The 13,836-nt window shown below is 43.5% G+C and overlaps 1 protein-coding gene across 1 annotated transcript in view; it reads left to right on the top strand.

The window, feature by feature from the left end:
• LOC117443062 (enhancer of mRNA-decapping protein 3-like) overlaps nucleotides 1-12,790 on the top strand; it is a 57,190-nt gene extending 44,400 nt beyond the window's left edge. The window contains exons 2-4 of the mRNA XM_071202537.1: nucleotides 3,517-3,670; nucleotides 9,427-9,644; nucleotides 10,608-12,790. Of these exons, the coding sequence (XP_071058638.1) occupies nucleotides 3,517-3,670; nucleotides 9,427-9,644; nucleotides 10,608-10,942 (707 nt within the window). The 3' untranslated portion in view covers nucleotides 10,943-12,790. The remainder of the gene's footprint in view (nucleotides 1-3,516; nucleotides 3,671-9,426; nucleotides 9,645-10,607) is intronic.
• Nucleotides 12,791-13,836: the final 1,046 nt, after the last annotated feature.

Here is a 13,836-nt window from a genome sequence, read left to right as displayed (position 1 = left end):
CCCATGCCTCCCCCATGCCTCCCCCATGCCTCCCCCATGCCTCCCCCATCTCTCCCCAGGAGCCGTGGGCATGCAGGTGCAGGTGTTCTTTATTTAGGAAGTGTGTCCCCTTCGTTGTCACGGCATCCAGCGGCATGTTTTGACTGAGAGTCCCCGCCGTGGAGATGTGTGTACTTCTTGAGTAAAGGATGTGTGTACTTCTACTTGAGTAAAGGATGCGTGTACTTCTACTTGAGTAAAGGATGCGTGTACTTCTACTTGAGTAAAGGATGCGTGTACTTCTACTTGAGTAAAGGATGCGTGTACTTCTACTTGAGTAAAGGATGTGGGTACTTCTTGAGTAAAGGATGTGTGTACTTCTACTTGAGTAAAGGATGTGTGTACTTCTACTTGAGTAAAGGATGTGTGTACTTCCACTTGAGAAAAGGATGTGTGTACTTCTACTTGAGTAAAGGATGTGTGTACTTCCACTTGAGAAAAGGATGTGTGTACTTCTTGAGTAAAGGATGTGTGTACTTCTACTTGAGTAAAGGATGTGTGTACTTCTACTTGAGTAAAGGATGTGTGTACTTCTTGAGTAAAGGATGTGTGTACTTCTTGAGTAAAGGATGTGTGTACTTCTACTTGAGTAAAGGATGTGTGTACTTCTACTTGAGTAAAGGATGCGTGTACTTCTACTTGAGTAAAGGATGTGTGTACTTCTACTTGAGTAAAAGATGTGTGTACTTCTTGAGTAAATGATGTGTGTACTTACACTTGAGAAAAGGATGTGTGTACTTCTACTTGAGTAAAGGATGTGTGTACTTCTTGAGTAAAGGATGCGTGTACTTCTACTTGAGTAAAGGATGCGTGTACTTCTACTTGAGTAAAGGATGCGTGTACTTCTACTTGAGTAAAGGATGCGTGTACTTCTACTTGAGTAAAGGATGCGTGTACTTCTTGAGTAAAGGATGTGTGTACTTCTACTTGAGTAAAGGATGTGTGTACTTCTACTTGAGTAAAGGATGCGTGTACTTCTACTTGAGTAAAGGATGTGTGTACTTCTACTTGAGTAAAGGATGTGTGTACTTCTACTTGAGAAAAGGATGTGTGTACTTCCACTTGAGTAAAGGATGCGTGTACTTCTACTTGAGTAAAGGATGTGTGTACTTCTACTTGAGTAAAAGATGTGTGTACTTCTTGAGTAAAGGATGTGTGTACTTACACTTGAGAAAAGGATGTGTGTACTTCTACTTGAGTAAAGGATGTGTGTACTTCTTGAGTAAAGGATGCGTGTACTTCTACTTGAGTAAAGGATGCGTGTACTTCTACTTGAGTAAAGGATGCGTGTACTTCTACTTGAGTAAAGGATGCGTGTACTTCTACTTGAGTAAAGGATGTGGGTACTTCTTGAGTAAAGGATGTGTGTACTTCTTGAGTAAAGGATGTGTGTACTTCTACTTGAGTAAAGGATGTGTGTACTTCTACTTGAGAAAAGGATGTGTGTACTTCCACTTGAGTGACGGATGTGTGTACTTCCACTTGAGTAAAGGATGTGTGTACTTCTACTTGAGAAAAGGATGTGTGTACTTCCACTTGAGTGACGGATGTGTGTACTTCCACTTGAGTAAAGGATGTGTGTACTTCTACTTGAGTAAAGGATGCGTGTACTTCTTGAGTAAAGGATGTGTGTACTTCTACTTGAGTAAAGGATGTGTGTACTTCTACTTGAGTAAAGGATGCGTGTACTTCTACTTGAGTAAAGGATGTGTGTACTTCTACTTGAGTAAAGGATGTGTGTACTTCTACTTGAGAAAAGGATGTGTGTACTTCCACTTGAGTAAAGGATGCGTGTACTTCTACTTGAGTAAAGGATGTGTGTACTTCTACTTGAGTAAAAGATGTGTGTACTTCTTGAGTAAAGGATGTGTGTACTTACACTTGAGAAAAGGATGTGTGTACTTCTACTTGAGTAAAGGATGTGTGTACTTCTTGAGTAAAGGATGCGTGTACTTCTACTTGAGTAAAGGATGCGTGTACTTCTACTTGAGTAAAGGATGCGTGTACTTCTACTTGAGTAAAGGATGCGTGTACTTCTACTTGAGTAAAGGATGTGGGTACTTCTTGAGTAAAGGATGTGTGTACTTCTTGAGTAAAGGATGTGTGTACTTCTACTTGAGTAAAGGATGTGTGTACTTCTACTTGAGAAAAGGATGTGTGTACTTCCACTTGAGTAAAGGATGCGTGTACTTCTTGAGTAAAGGATGTGTGTACTTCTTGAGTAAAGGATGTGGGTACTTCTACTTGAGTAAACGATGTTTCATTGTACCTACTTTGTATCTGTATGTTTGTGACACATTTCAATGAAGGCGTGGAAATGGTTCCAAAGTTGGTCACAACAACAACAACAACAACAAACAAACAAGCCACTTTACTCATGATGGATTGTCGTTCAGGTTGAACACGTGGCGGGGCGGTGGCTTCTCTTCAGATCAGCAATGTCACGTGGCTAATCTGTATGGGAAAGTTACCGGCGGCCTTCGTTGAACCTGCAAGTCAGTGGAGTTCGTTTGGCACGAGGCGACGGCAGGAATGCTATTGACAGAGCTTATTGTTAGTGGAGACAATCGGATGTTTTTATACGCCACTGAATCATCCTCTGGAACATCGAGGCATGAGAAAGTCATTCAACTACTTATTTATATGCATAGTTATCACCGCAACAAACCGTATTTAATTTAGTCTTAAGGCAAGGCAAGTTTATTTATATATATATATATATTTATAAAGTGCTTTACAAAAAATGAAAGACATCAAGAAAATGGCATTTAAAACCAGTCAAAGAAAAGCTAATAAAATAAATAATGTACATTATTTAATTTCATATTCTGTTCTTGGACATATCATATTCTATTTACTTGTAGATAGACGTGTTGCACCATCTTGTATTTTATTACGTCTTATTGTTGGAGGAGCTCAGGTCAGAAGAATTTAGTTGATTTTTGTTTGAGAAATTGAGAAACTGGGATCGACGCTAGGCAAAAGAAATACCGACAAATATCTTGATTGATTCATCGTTAAAGAAACTGCTATTTGAAGTCTCTAAAATCGCTGTTCACTGGGTTTTAAATCAGATTGCAATATCTTTTGATTTTAGTCTGAGAAATCCACATTTTGAGAAACTGGGATCGATAGTAGACATAAAAATACAGACAATTATCTGAATTAATCGTTAAGGAAATAGCCACTATTTTATTATATATATTGCATTGTTCGAGGAGCTCAGGTCAGAATAATGTCATTGCATTTCTACACTGTAGCTTACGTGCATATGACTTTGAAATGTCTACTTTATTATTATTTACCTGCACATCTCAAAACATTCTGTTGCACTATTTTATCAGTTTCATTTATTGTATGTCCTATATATTCATGTTGCTCTGTTGGAGGAGTTCAGGTTTTCATTGCCATATCTCCACTGCAGCTCTGACCTTTGAATGTTGAATCGAAAGACCTCTCCTTGTGTTTCCGCTGCAGACTCGGGCCTGGTGGTTCCCAGCGTGACCTTCGACCTTCATAAGCGCTTGTTAGCGTCTGCAGAGCGCTGGGGTCTGTCTGTGGAGCGCCGGCTGGAAACCATCGGGGTGTGTTCCAGTCAGATGGCCCTCGCTCTGCTGGGGGGACCAAACAGGTGAGAAGATGCACTGCCGGAATGAGTCCTAGATACCTGGGAATGAGTGTTTTACTACTTCTGGTTCCCTTTCCTGGTAGTCAACGTTTTTTGTTTGTAAGTGTTGTTAAATGCATGAAATAAGCTGTTTCTTTGACACAAGCTGAAGTAAATATGTCAGTAAATACCCCACTGGAGAATTTTAAAAACGACAGTTGCCAACAAGTATCTAAATGAGACGACTAAACGTCATCACGCCCAACATTAGCCTCCTTTAGCTTAGCGGTGGTGACGTGAAGTCATGTGACCGTGCTGTAGTTCCTTTATAGCCCAACATTAGCCACCTTTAGCTTAGCGGTGGTGACGTGAAGTCATGTGACCGTGCTGTAGTTCCTTTATAGCCCAACATTAGCCACCTTTAGCTTAGCGGTGGTGACGTGAAGTCATGTGACCGTGCTGTAGTTCCTTTATAGCCCAACACTAGCCTCCTTTAGCTTAGCGGTGGTGACGTGAAGTCATGTGACCGTGCTGTAGTTCCTTTATAGCCCAACATTAGCCACCTTTAGCTTAGCGGTGGAGACGTGAAGTCATGTGACCGTGCTGTAGTTCCTTTATAGCCCAACATTAGCCACCTTTAGCTTAGCGGTGGTGACGTGAAGTCATGTGACCGTGCTGTAGTTCCTTTATAGCCCAACATTAGCCACCTTTAGCTTAGCGGTGGTGACGTGAAGTCATGTGACCGTGCTGTAGTTCCTTTATAGCCCAACATTAGCCACCTTTAGCTTAGCGGTGGTGACGTGAAGTCATGTGACCGTGCTGTAGTTCCTTTATAGCCCAACACTAGCCTCCTTTAGCTTAGCGGTGGTGACGTGAAGTCATGTGACCGTGCTGTAGTTCCTTTATAGCCCAACATTAGCCACCTTTAGCTTAGCGGTGGAGACGTGAAGTCATGTGACCGTGCTGTAGTTCCTTTATAGCCCAACATTAGCCACCTTTAGCTTAGCGGTGGTGACGTGAAGTCATGTGACCGTGCTGTAGTTCCTTTATAGCCCAACATTAGCCACCTTTAGCTTAGCGGTGGTGACGTGAAGTCATGTGACCGTGCTGTAGTTCCTTTATAGCCCAACATTAGCCACCTTTAGCTTAGCGGTGGTGACGTGAAGTCATGTGACCGTGCTGTAGTTCCTTTATAGCCCAACATTAGCCACCTTTAGCTTAGCGGTGGTGACATCATGTGACCATGCTGTAGTTCCTTTATAGCCCAACATTAGCCACCTTTAGCTTAGCGGTGGTGACGTGAAGTCATGTGACCGTGCTGTAGTTCCTTTATAGCCCAACATTAGCCACCTTTAGCTTAGCGGTGGTGACCTGAAGTCATGTGACCGTGCTGTAGTTCCTTTATAGCCCAACATTAGCCACCTTTAGCTTAGCGGTGGTGACCTGAAGTCATGTGACCGTGCTGTAGTTCCTTTATAGCCCAACATTAGCCTCCTAAAGTGAATAATACAGTTTCTAGCGGGTCACTGTCAGCATGTCACTCATTATTTTCAGGAGGGGGCGGGGCTTGGAGGAACGGAGAGGAGACGGTGATCGCGGAAGCTTTTCTCCTGTCTTCACAAACTGTCCACGCGTATTTATCAACTGAAAATAGCAAGAGGACATTCATACTCTGCAATCCAAGACTTGATTAAATCCACCAAAAACCTGACATTACGATAACGAGTGTTTCTCTAAAACACAAATCCCTCCCTGTGTGTCTGAGCCGCAGCGACGCGGCCTGATTCAGAGCGGGTCATTCTGCTGTTGGTTCTGGTGCTGCTGGAGAAGCAGACTGCTCCGTGTGTGGTGTCGCCCAGCCGCTGTCACGTCTGTTCCTTGATCTCTGCGTCACCGACCAATTTTATATTCGTGTGACAGAAACAATTCTAAAATAAAAAAACGTTATTGTCCGGCCGTGGCCGAAAAATCAAGAAGCAACGTTACTACGCTATAATCGATAATCGAGCGGCGAGCTACTGAAAAGCTGCCCGCGAGCTACCGGTAGCTCGCGATCGACGTGTTGGAGACCCCTGCTCTAGATCAACATACCCAACTTTCGGGCTGCATGTGTAATCTTCTGATTATTTAAATCCGTTTGATTGAATTGTGATTGAAGCCAGTCAGATACTGGAACACATAGCTTCACTGTCATTCATTTCAATCTGAAGAATGTGCATCCAGGTGCCAAACGATCCCTGTGTGAGCAGTTATACAATCATTACAGCTGGTATGTCCTGCTTTTTGTTGACATGTCATGTTTCCTTGTTTCCATGGCAATCGTCTTTACGGCCGTGTTTCTACACACGTTACACGATGTTCTCACAGAAGTGTGCAGAAGTTAAAAACATGTGAGATCTGCTCCGTGTTGAGAGCTGCTGAAATCTGACTAGATCAAAGAACAGGACGCCGAGGATCAAATATCAAACTGGTCTCAGATCCTTTGAACTAATTCAAGGTTTGATTTGCATGCCTAGTTATTTAAATATAGAAAAACATCTATTTATGAAATGTTTTGGATCCGGTCAATCTTCACTATATGGACTCCTTGTGGTTTGTTGATGGCTTAATGCCGTTTTATTAATATATTTATCTATTTTAATTATATTTGTTCGCTGAGGATCAAATATCAAACTGGTTTACTTTCTTTTTATCAATTTAGCTCCATGTGTGTCTCCAACAATGCAACATATTAAGAAAAAAGACATAAGACAAAATAATAACAAATAGTGCAATTGAACAGAGTACGATACATCTGAATAGTAATAATAATCAGAAACAGGTTTATCACCAGGTAGGTTGACACGTACGAGGAATTCGACTTGATGTCATGGTGCATACATACTAAATAACTAGGGCTGTCAAACGATTAACATTTTTTATCAGATTAATCACAGCTTAAAAATTAATTAATCAGATTAATCACCATTCGAACTATGTCCAAAATATGCCATTTCTTTATGTATATTGTTGGGAATGGAAAGATAAATGAAAGCAGGCGGATATATCCATTTAACACAGTATGTATGTTTATTATAACATTGTTCTGCATGTCAAAATGAAAGACAACCCACACACCTATCAATCATCAAACCGTGGGGTCTTAATTCATTACGTGTTGATTTCTATCAACGGGGGCGGCGGCTAGTGAGTACTTCAGGAAAGTCGACAGAGGGGGGGGGCTAGTGGAGTACTTCGTGACCACAGAGTGTGAACGTTGTGATCAGCTGTTTTAGCGCAGTTCTCCAGTGAAGGGGGGAGTCTCCCTCCGCAGCCGGTTGGCGTAGTTTTGGCTCAGTTCCGTTGTACAGACCGACGTTAACAGCAGCCTGTCTGTGCACACGGAGACCGACTCTGTCGTCCGGTGATCTAACCGCCTTCTGGAAAAGCTTCACAAGTACGTCGGTACGCAAATGCGCTTTGTGACACAAGTGACGGTACGCATTTCAGATTACATAACCTGCGTACCAGTTATGTGCACCCCTGTACTACAGCAAGAGGATTCTGCGTCGGGACTTCCTGCAACAACACCACGCCGTTATCAAAGATGTTCTATTGAGAAGACGATCACTCGTGACAAAAGTTTTCAAAACCGTGGCTACTGAAATCAGTCTGACTAACTGCTGTCTGTGCAATTTACTCCGCGCGAGTTGGCAGACTTTATTTTGCTTACTTTAACATCATGTCTCATGGTGGGGCTGAGCCATTTCTTGGTATGGGTGTAGCCTACCCCAGCCATACCCTGGCGCTGCCACTGGTAGCACGTATGGGGCGGGCCATTCTGCACATGCGTTAAATGCGTTAAATATTTTAACGCAATTAATTCATAAAATTAATTACCGCCGTTAACGCGATAATTTTGACAGCACTATAAATAACATTAGCAAATATTGAAATAATAATAAATATAGTCAAATATAGCAGTATTTACATAGAAATAGAATGGAATAAAATATTGAATACAATTCGGCAGTAAGAAAACACACATTGTGTACAAAACTAATAGTGCAGGTGAAAGAGACCGAATAAGGTGACATGTACGATGGAGCTGTTTGAGAGCTGAACTCTGATTTAAGATCAAAGAACAGGAACGCTGAGGATCAAATATCAAACTGGTTTACTGTCTCAGATCCTTTCATCAATTTAGCTCCATGTGAGTCTCGAGTTCACCGGACCACTGTTCTCAGATCAGGTGTGTTGCGTATTGTTATTACACACACTATAATGGCTGTTCAGTCTATCCTACTCATGCACTTCAAACTAGGGCCGCTCGATTATGGCAACAATCATAATCTGCATTATTTGGGTCAATAATTGATTATTAAAAGCGATTATGCATTTACTTTGAAAACATCCATTTATTGAAAAATGAATGTGAACAGTATGTTTTTAACAGTTGATTACCCTGAACTTTGAGTATAATTCAACTGAAAAACCAATTAAAAAAAAATTTAAAATACAAAAAAAAAAATAACAAAATAATCGTTTTATTTAGATTATGTTGTTTTCATAATCGTTGCAAGCCAACATCGTAATTGCGATTTAAAATACGATTAATTGAGCAGCCCTACTTCATATTCATAGTGTGCTCAAAAAAATCACGTTTCCATATTTTCCTGCGTCCAGTAATAAAAACAACTGATCATCGTAAAGCTGGGATCGTGATAAGATGGTGAACGTGGCTTTTTTGTATGGCTTGATGCTGTTTTTTAAATATATTTATCTACCGTACTTTTCGGACTATAAGCCGCGACTTTTTTACCCATTTTCTTTGTACAGCTAACGGCCACTAGGGAACCTCCTAAATCTATGGATTTTACAGGTAAAATTAACCACCTTTAACACTACGGGCTCTAGGACCGGTCCGCGCCCGCCACCTCTAAGCGGCGGCCTCCAGCAGGAAAAGCTGGAGGCCGGAAAAGAGCGAGACAGGTAGCGCGCCAAAGTAAAAGTGGAACCGAGAGACAGAACGAGAGCAAGACAGACGGACAGTTTAGCTGCTGCGGCTCATATGCAGGTGCGCTTTATAGTCCGAAAAGTACGGTACTTTAATTATTATATTTGTTAGTTATTGTTTTTTCATTTCGTTATTTATCATAATGAACTGTTAACCCTTTTCTTTGACTGTTAGCACATCTTATTGCAGGCTTATCTGCAGATCTCGGGTCGTTTATCCTAACGTGAAAAAGATTACAGACTGAGATCACAAATCGGACCGACTTGCAGATGTTTTTAAAGGAGCTCTCAGAGACTAGTTAGTGTCCTGTTCCGTCTGGCACCAATCACGAGCCAGGAAAGCGTCACTGATTTCATAATGTGTTCTTGTTGTTGTGATGAAATCCTGGTGTAGAATAGACACACGCAGGCTCAAGGACTCCCTGGCGTCTCACGAGGACATATTGTACAGTTTGCACACACCGGCTGTACGTTCTGAGGCAGGAGTATTCATGGTACTTGGACCATCGATGGACTTCTTTAATAATGTTTCAGTCGGACTTAGACTCCACTGAAAGAGTGGCTTTTAAGGTTTTCCAAATATTAACCTGCCATTGAAAAAAACCCATGTACCCAGAGTCTCCTGGTCCAGTTATTAGACGGATCCCATGAGACAACATGTGTTCATTGGTGGGTTTTTGATTCCCTCAATGTATTTGGTTTCACGTTCTCTCCGGGCTAAGAGGACGTACACACTCCACACTGGCTTCTCTCTGGGGTTCATCTCTTCCCTGCTGTGTCCCCAGACTGACCCCTAAGAACGGCCACCAGCTGCCCGTGGTGGTGCTCCTGTGCGGGCCTCACCTGCAGGGGGCGCAGGGCGTCAGCTGCGGACGCCACCTGGCCAACCACCAGGTGCAGACGGTGCTCTTCCTGCCCAACTGCCTCAAGGTGCAGGAGTGTGTGAGCAGAGAGGCGACGCTGTACAGCCGGAGCAGCAGCCAGCAGGTGGCCAGCAGCAGAGGTGACACACACACACACACACGCGCACACTCACTCACTCACGCACGCACGCACGCACGCACGCACACACACACTTACACACACACACTTACACACACACTCACTCACTCACACACACGCGCACACACACACACTCACACGATGCAAGAGTGTGTGAGCAGAGAGCTGACGCTGTATAGCCGGAGCAGCAGCAGAGGTGACTCTCACACACACACACACACACACACACACACGCATTCACACTCAGGCACACACACACACACACACACACAAGTTTGGCATCATGACATTTCCCTAAACAGTTGAATTCAATGCAAACGGCGCCCTCTAGTGGACGCACACCTCAACACATTTCAAATCCCTTCAGAAGGAACACGTCTTTGTTTTCTTTGTCTTATTAAACACAAGTAAGACCGACTTACAAAGCAGACGAGCAGCGAGTAAACGAGAACACGTTCAGGTACATGTGTTGAGCAAGGATATTGAAGGCCCTCGGGGTGTTGGACTGCTTTAAGGATGCTTCAGTCGCCATAGAGAACTTAAAGAGGATCTACCTGCCAGGTGCTTTTCTTACGCCGCCGCTCCTTCATGATGCCTCCGGTAACTTCATTCCACATCAGAGGATCGTCTGAGCTGTTGGACAGATCAAGACTAACCACATGTGAAGAAGGATGTGTTATTGGCAGCCTGCATCATGTCTCTTCTTCGCCTCCTCCATCACATCTCCAATGGTGGCAGCGTGAGGAAAGGTCAGGGAACAAACGATAGACGAATCAAAAGCATACCTCTCTTTTTCCTGCCTCAAAGGCCTGCCATGGAAACCACCCTCCTCTCAGAAAAGTGCTTCCAGAATGTCTCCTGGTCCAGTCATTAGACGGATCCCATGTACCATCATGTATGACTCGATACATATGCTGTGTATACGGCTACTTAATAACGTGTGCTGTACTTCCCCTCTCCTCAGACCTGCCTCAGACCCCAGTGGACCTGGTCATAAACTGCCTGGACCACCACGAGAACCCCCTGCTGAGAGAGCAGTCCTGGTACCAGGCGGCCGCTCTCTGGGCCAATCAGAACCGAGCTCCGGTGCTGAGCATCGACCCGGCGGTGGGCACCGTGCCTCAGAGCGTGGCGGCCAAGTGGACCCTGTTCCTGGGCCTCCCGCTGGACGTGGAGCAGGCGGAGAGCAAGGTCTACCTCTGCGACGTCGGCATCCCGAAGCGGGTGTTCCAGGAAGTGGGGATCGGCTACCACTCGCCCTTCGGATGCAAATTCGTCATTCCTCTGCACACGGCATAAAAAGGCGCTCTGAAAACAACTGGACCGTGGAATGTTTTACAGATGTGACACAGCTGCATTAGGGTCCTTGATATCATTGCTTTCGACTAACCTGCCGTTATGAGGCACTCGTTGTCCTTCCTCTGCACACGGCACACGGAGCCGGACACTGAAGGAACTTTGACTTCACTTACGTGTATTGTGTCCACAGATGTAGGTTACCCTTAACATCATGCTTTCGACTAACCTACTGCCGTTATGAGACATCTGTTGACATAAAACATTCAATTAAAGTCAACGTTTCAGTTCTCTCAGCACCGTGTGTCCTTCCTCTGCACACGGCACACGGAGCCGTACCCTGAAGGAAGTTGGACTAAGTGCATTGTGTCCACAGATTCCACTTAATAACTAACCGACTGCAGTTATGAGACATGTGTCGTCATAATACATCAAATAAAAGTCAATGTTTCAGTTCCAGAACGCAGACATCGCTTCGGTTTGAAGCTACCTCTAGATATATTACCTCTAAGAGCAGCACCACGACACGATGGGAACTCCGGGGTCTGAGCTGCCTCTTGTTTCTGCCAAAGGAAGCGGCTTCCTGTCCGTCTCCGTGTTGTGATACGGGCTCTGAGACGACATGTTTACAAAATGCTGACCACTGTGAGTCCGCCTGTGACCTCTGACCCGGACACACGCTTCCTGTTTCCTAATTCAGATCCTGACCCCGTGACCTTTTGCACAACACAAACCTGACATCCACGTTTTGTTGTTTTGATGTAATGCCATTTTGTGCTCACTTAGACGGGTGGTGTTGTGTTTTTCACTGAGTAGGGGGATGTATATTTGTATTTATCTTTCGGACACATCTCAGGAACGACTTTATATTCGCATTTATATCACATATTTCTGCTGAAATTAAAAGTGTTAGCGGGCTCGCCGCGGGATTCATCTTCCCGTCTCGACCGATTAAAACGTGTTTTTTGAAGCACGCATTCCACGGAGCAAGTTACTCTGGGGATTACAGCGAGCTAGTTGTGAAGAAACCTAATTATTTATCATTAAACATTTTGCTTTGACGCATCAGAGGACCACTTCATCTCTCGTGGTCATCTTCTGTTGAACCTCCGAGCGGGAAGATTACTGATGAAGGAAGAACGCCTTCTCGTCAGGGGCAGCTACGCACTTCTGAAATGACGCTGGTATCGTCTTTAAAAGCCTTTTGTGTTTTCAACCAGCAAAAATACAGCACTTAAATTTCATACCTCAGAGTCGTGATTTACGAATGACTGATTGATATGGAATACTTTACTTTAAAGAAGACGGTGTTTTTGGTATGGAAAAGTAAATAACTTATCGATTTGGTATCAACTTCTCACCTTGTGCTTGAACAACAAATCATTCATGAATCTTCTCTGACAGATTGAGCTACTCTTCGGTGTGTGTGTGTGTGTGTGTGTGTGTGTATTAAATAGAGAGAAACTGTATGTGTGTGTAAACTTTATTTTAATAGTATACCAGTACATTGATGAGATTATACTCCATGATTTGTGAGTTTTTGTGCTTCAATTCGTCAAGACTTTCCCCAGTTGTTTACTGATCATTCAACGTGGAGATGTGCCAGTTAAAATAACGTTTTCTCACATTCAAGGTAACACGGGGTGGACACTGTGTACAAGTTGTGGGTGAAGTATTATTGTAATGCTCTCCACCAATCAGCAGCCTCTGAATTGAGTGTGATTAAAGGGCTGAATTGTACATTTTGTTTGAAGTGGTGGCCTCTAGTATTTAGGGCTCTAAAGAAAGTCCCGTTGATATTCCGAGGAGATGCTTCGATGACACTTTATGCAAAGGAGAGAATAAAATAAATGCAAACACTATAAACTGCATGATTTGAGTCGAGGTTATTGAGACAATTTAAAATGTCCATTGAGTTAAAAGGGAAGCTGTACTGCGCTTCTTCAGGAAGTAAGTTGGATGCCATTTGAAATGAAACGAACACAAAATAGACCTTGCCTTGAATACATTGCCTGGTAGTACCAGTGTAAGTCTTAATATACATTTTCATTAATTTCCTAATGTAACATGCATTCTGTAAACTATATTAATACATTTGTTGTGGGTTTTTTAATATGCAATGTAAGGAAAAAATGATTCATAAAATCCAATGTCTTTACGACTTTTGAAAGAGTTACATGAGACATGATTTCTGATTATTCATTTAATTGGTTCAGCAGCGTATAAAGTATTGTCTATATTCTCTTATATAGATATCTCTATATTTCTTTCATCTTCGGAACATCTCCAGACTCCGCTCATCTCTGTCCCAACCCAGCACTGAAATCCTGGTCCACTCATTCGTCACATCCCGGATTGATTACTGCAATGCACTTCTGACTTCTGAGCTCCTCAATAGACTGCAGATAATCCAGAACTCTGCTGCCCGGACCATCCCCCGCGCCAACTCATCCGACCGCATCACCCCCATGCTCACTCAGCTACACTGGCTTCCTGTACGCTACCGTATTGATTACAAAAACATTCTACTCCTATACAAAGCTGTCCATAACCTTGCCCCCATCTACATCTCTGACCTCCTTCAGGATACACCCCCTCCCGCACCCTCCGCTCTTCGTCCGTAGGACTTCTCACCGTCCCAAGCTATCGCCTCAAAACCATGGGTGCTCGAGCTTTCAGCTGCTCGGCTCCCAGACTCTGGAGCACCCTGCCACGACACACCGACAGTCTGATTCCATAACGACATCCCAAACCCAACTCAAAACCCACCTGTTCAAACTGGCATTTTCCCTATAATCTGTACCCTGTGTCCTTCTGTGTCCTTTTGTGTCCTTCTGTGTCCTTCTGTGTCCTTTTGTAGTCAACTTCCTCTTGTTTGTCTTGTCTTACCCTGGCTG

This window comes from Pseudochaenichthys georgianus, unplaced genomic scaffold, assembly GCF_902827115.2.
Source record: "Pseudochaenichthys georgianus unplaced genomic scaffold, fPseGeo1.2 scaffold_528_arrow_ctg1, whole genome shotgun sequence".
In the NCBI taxonomy this organism is placed as follows: Eukaryota; Metazoa; Chordata; class Actinopteri; order Perciformes; family Channichthyidae; genus Pseudochaenichthys; species Pseudochaenichthys georgianus.
The sequence above is the reverse complement of the archived record's forward strand: the minus strand, read 5'-3'. Positions and strand labels throughout refer to the sequence as shown.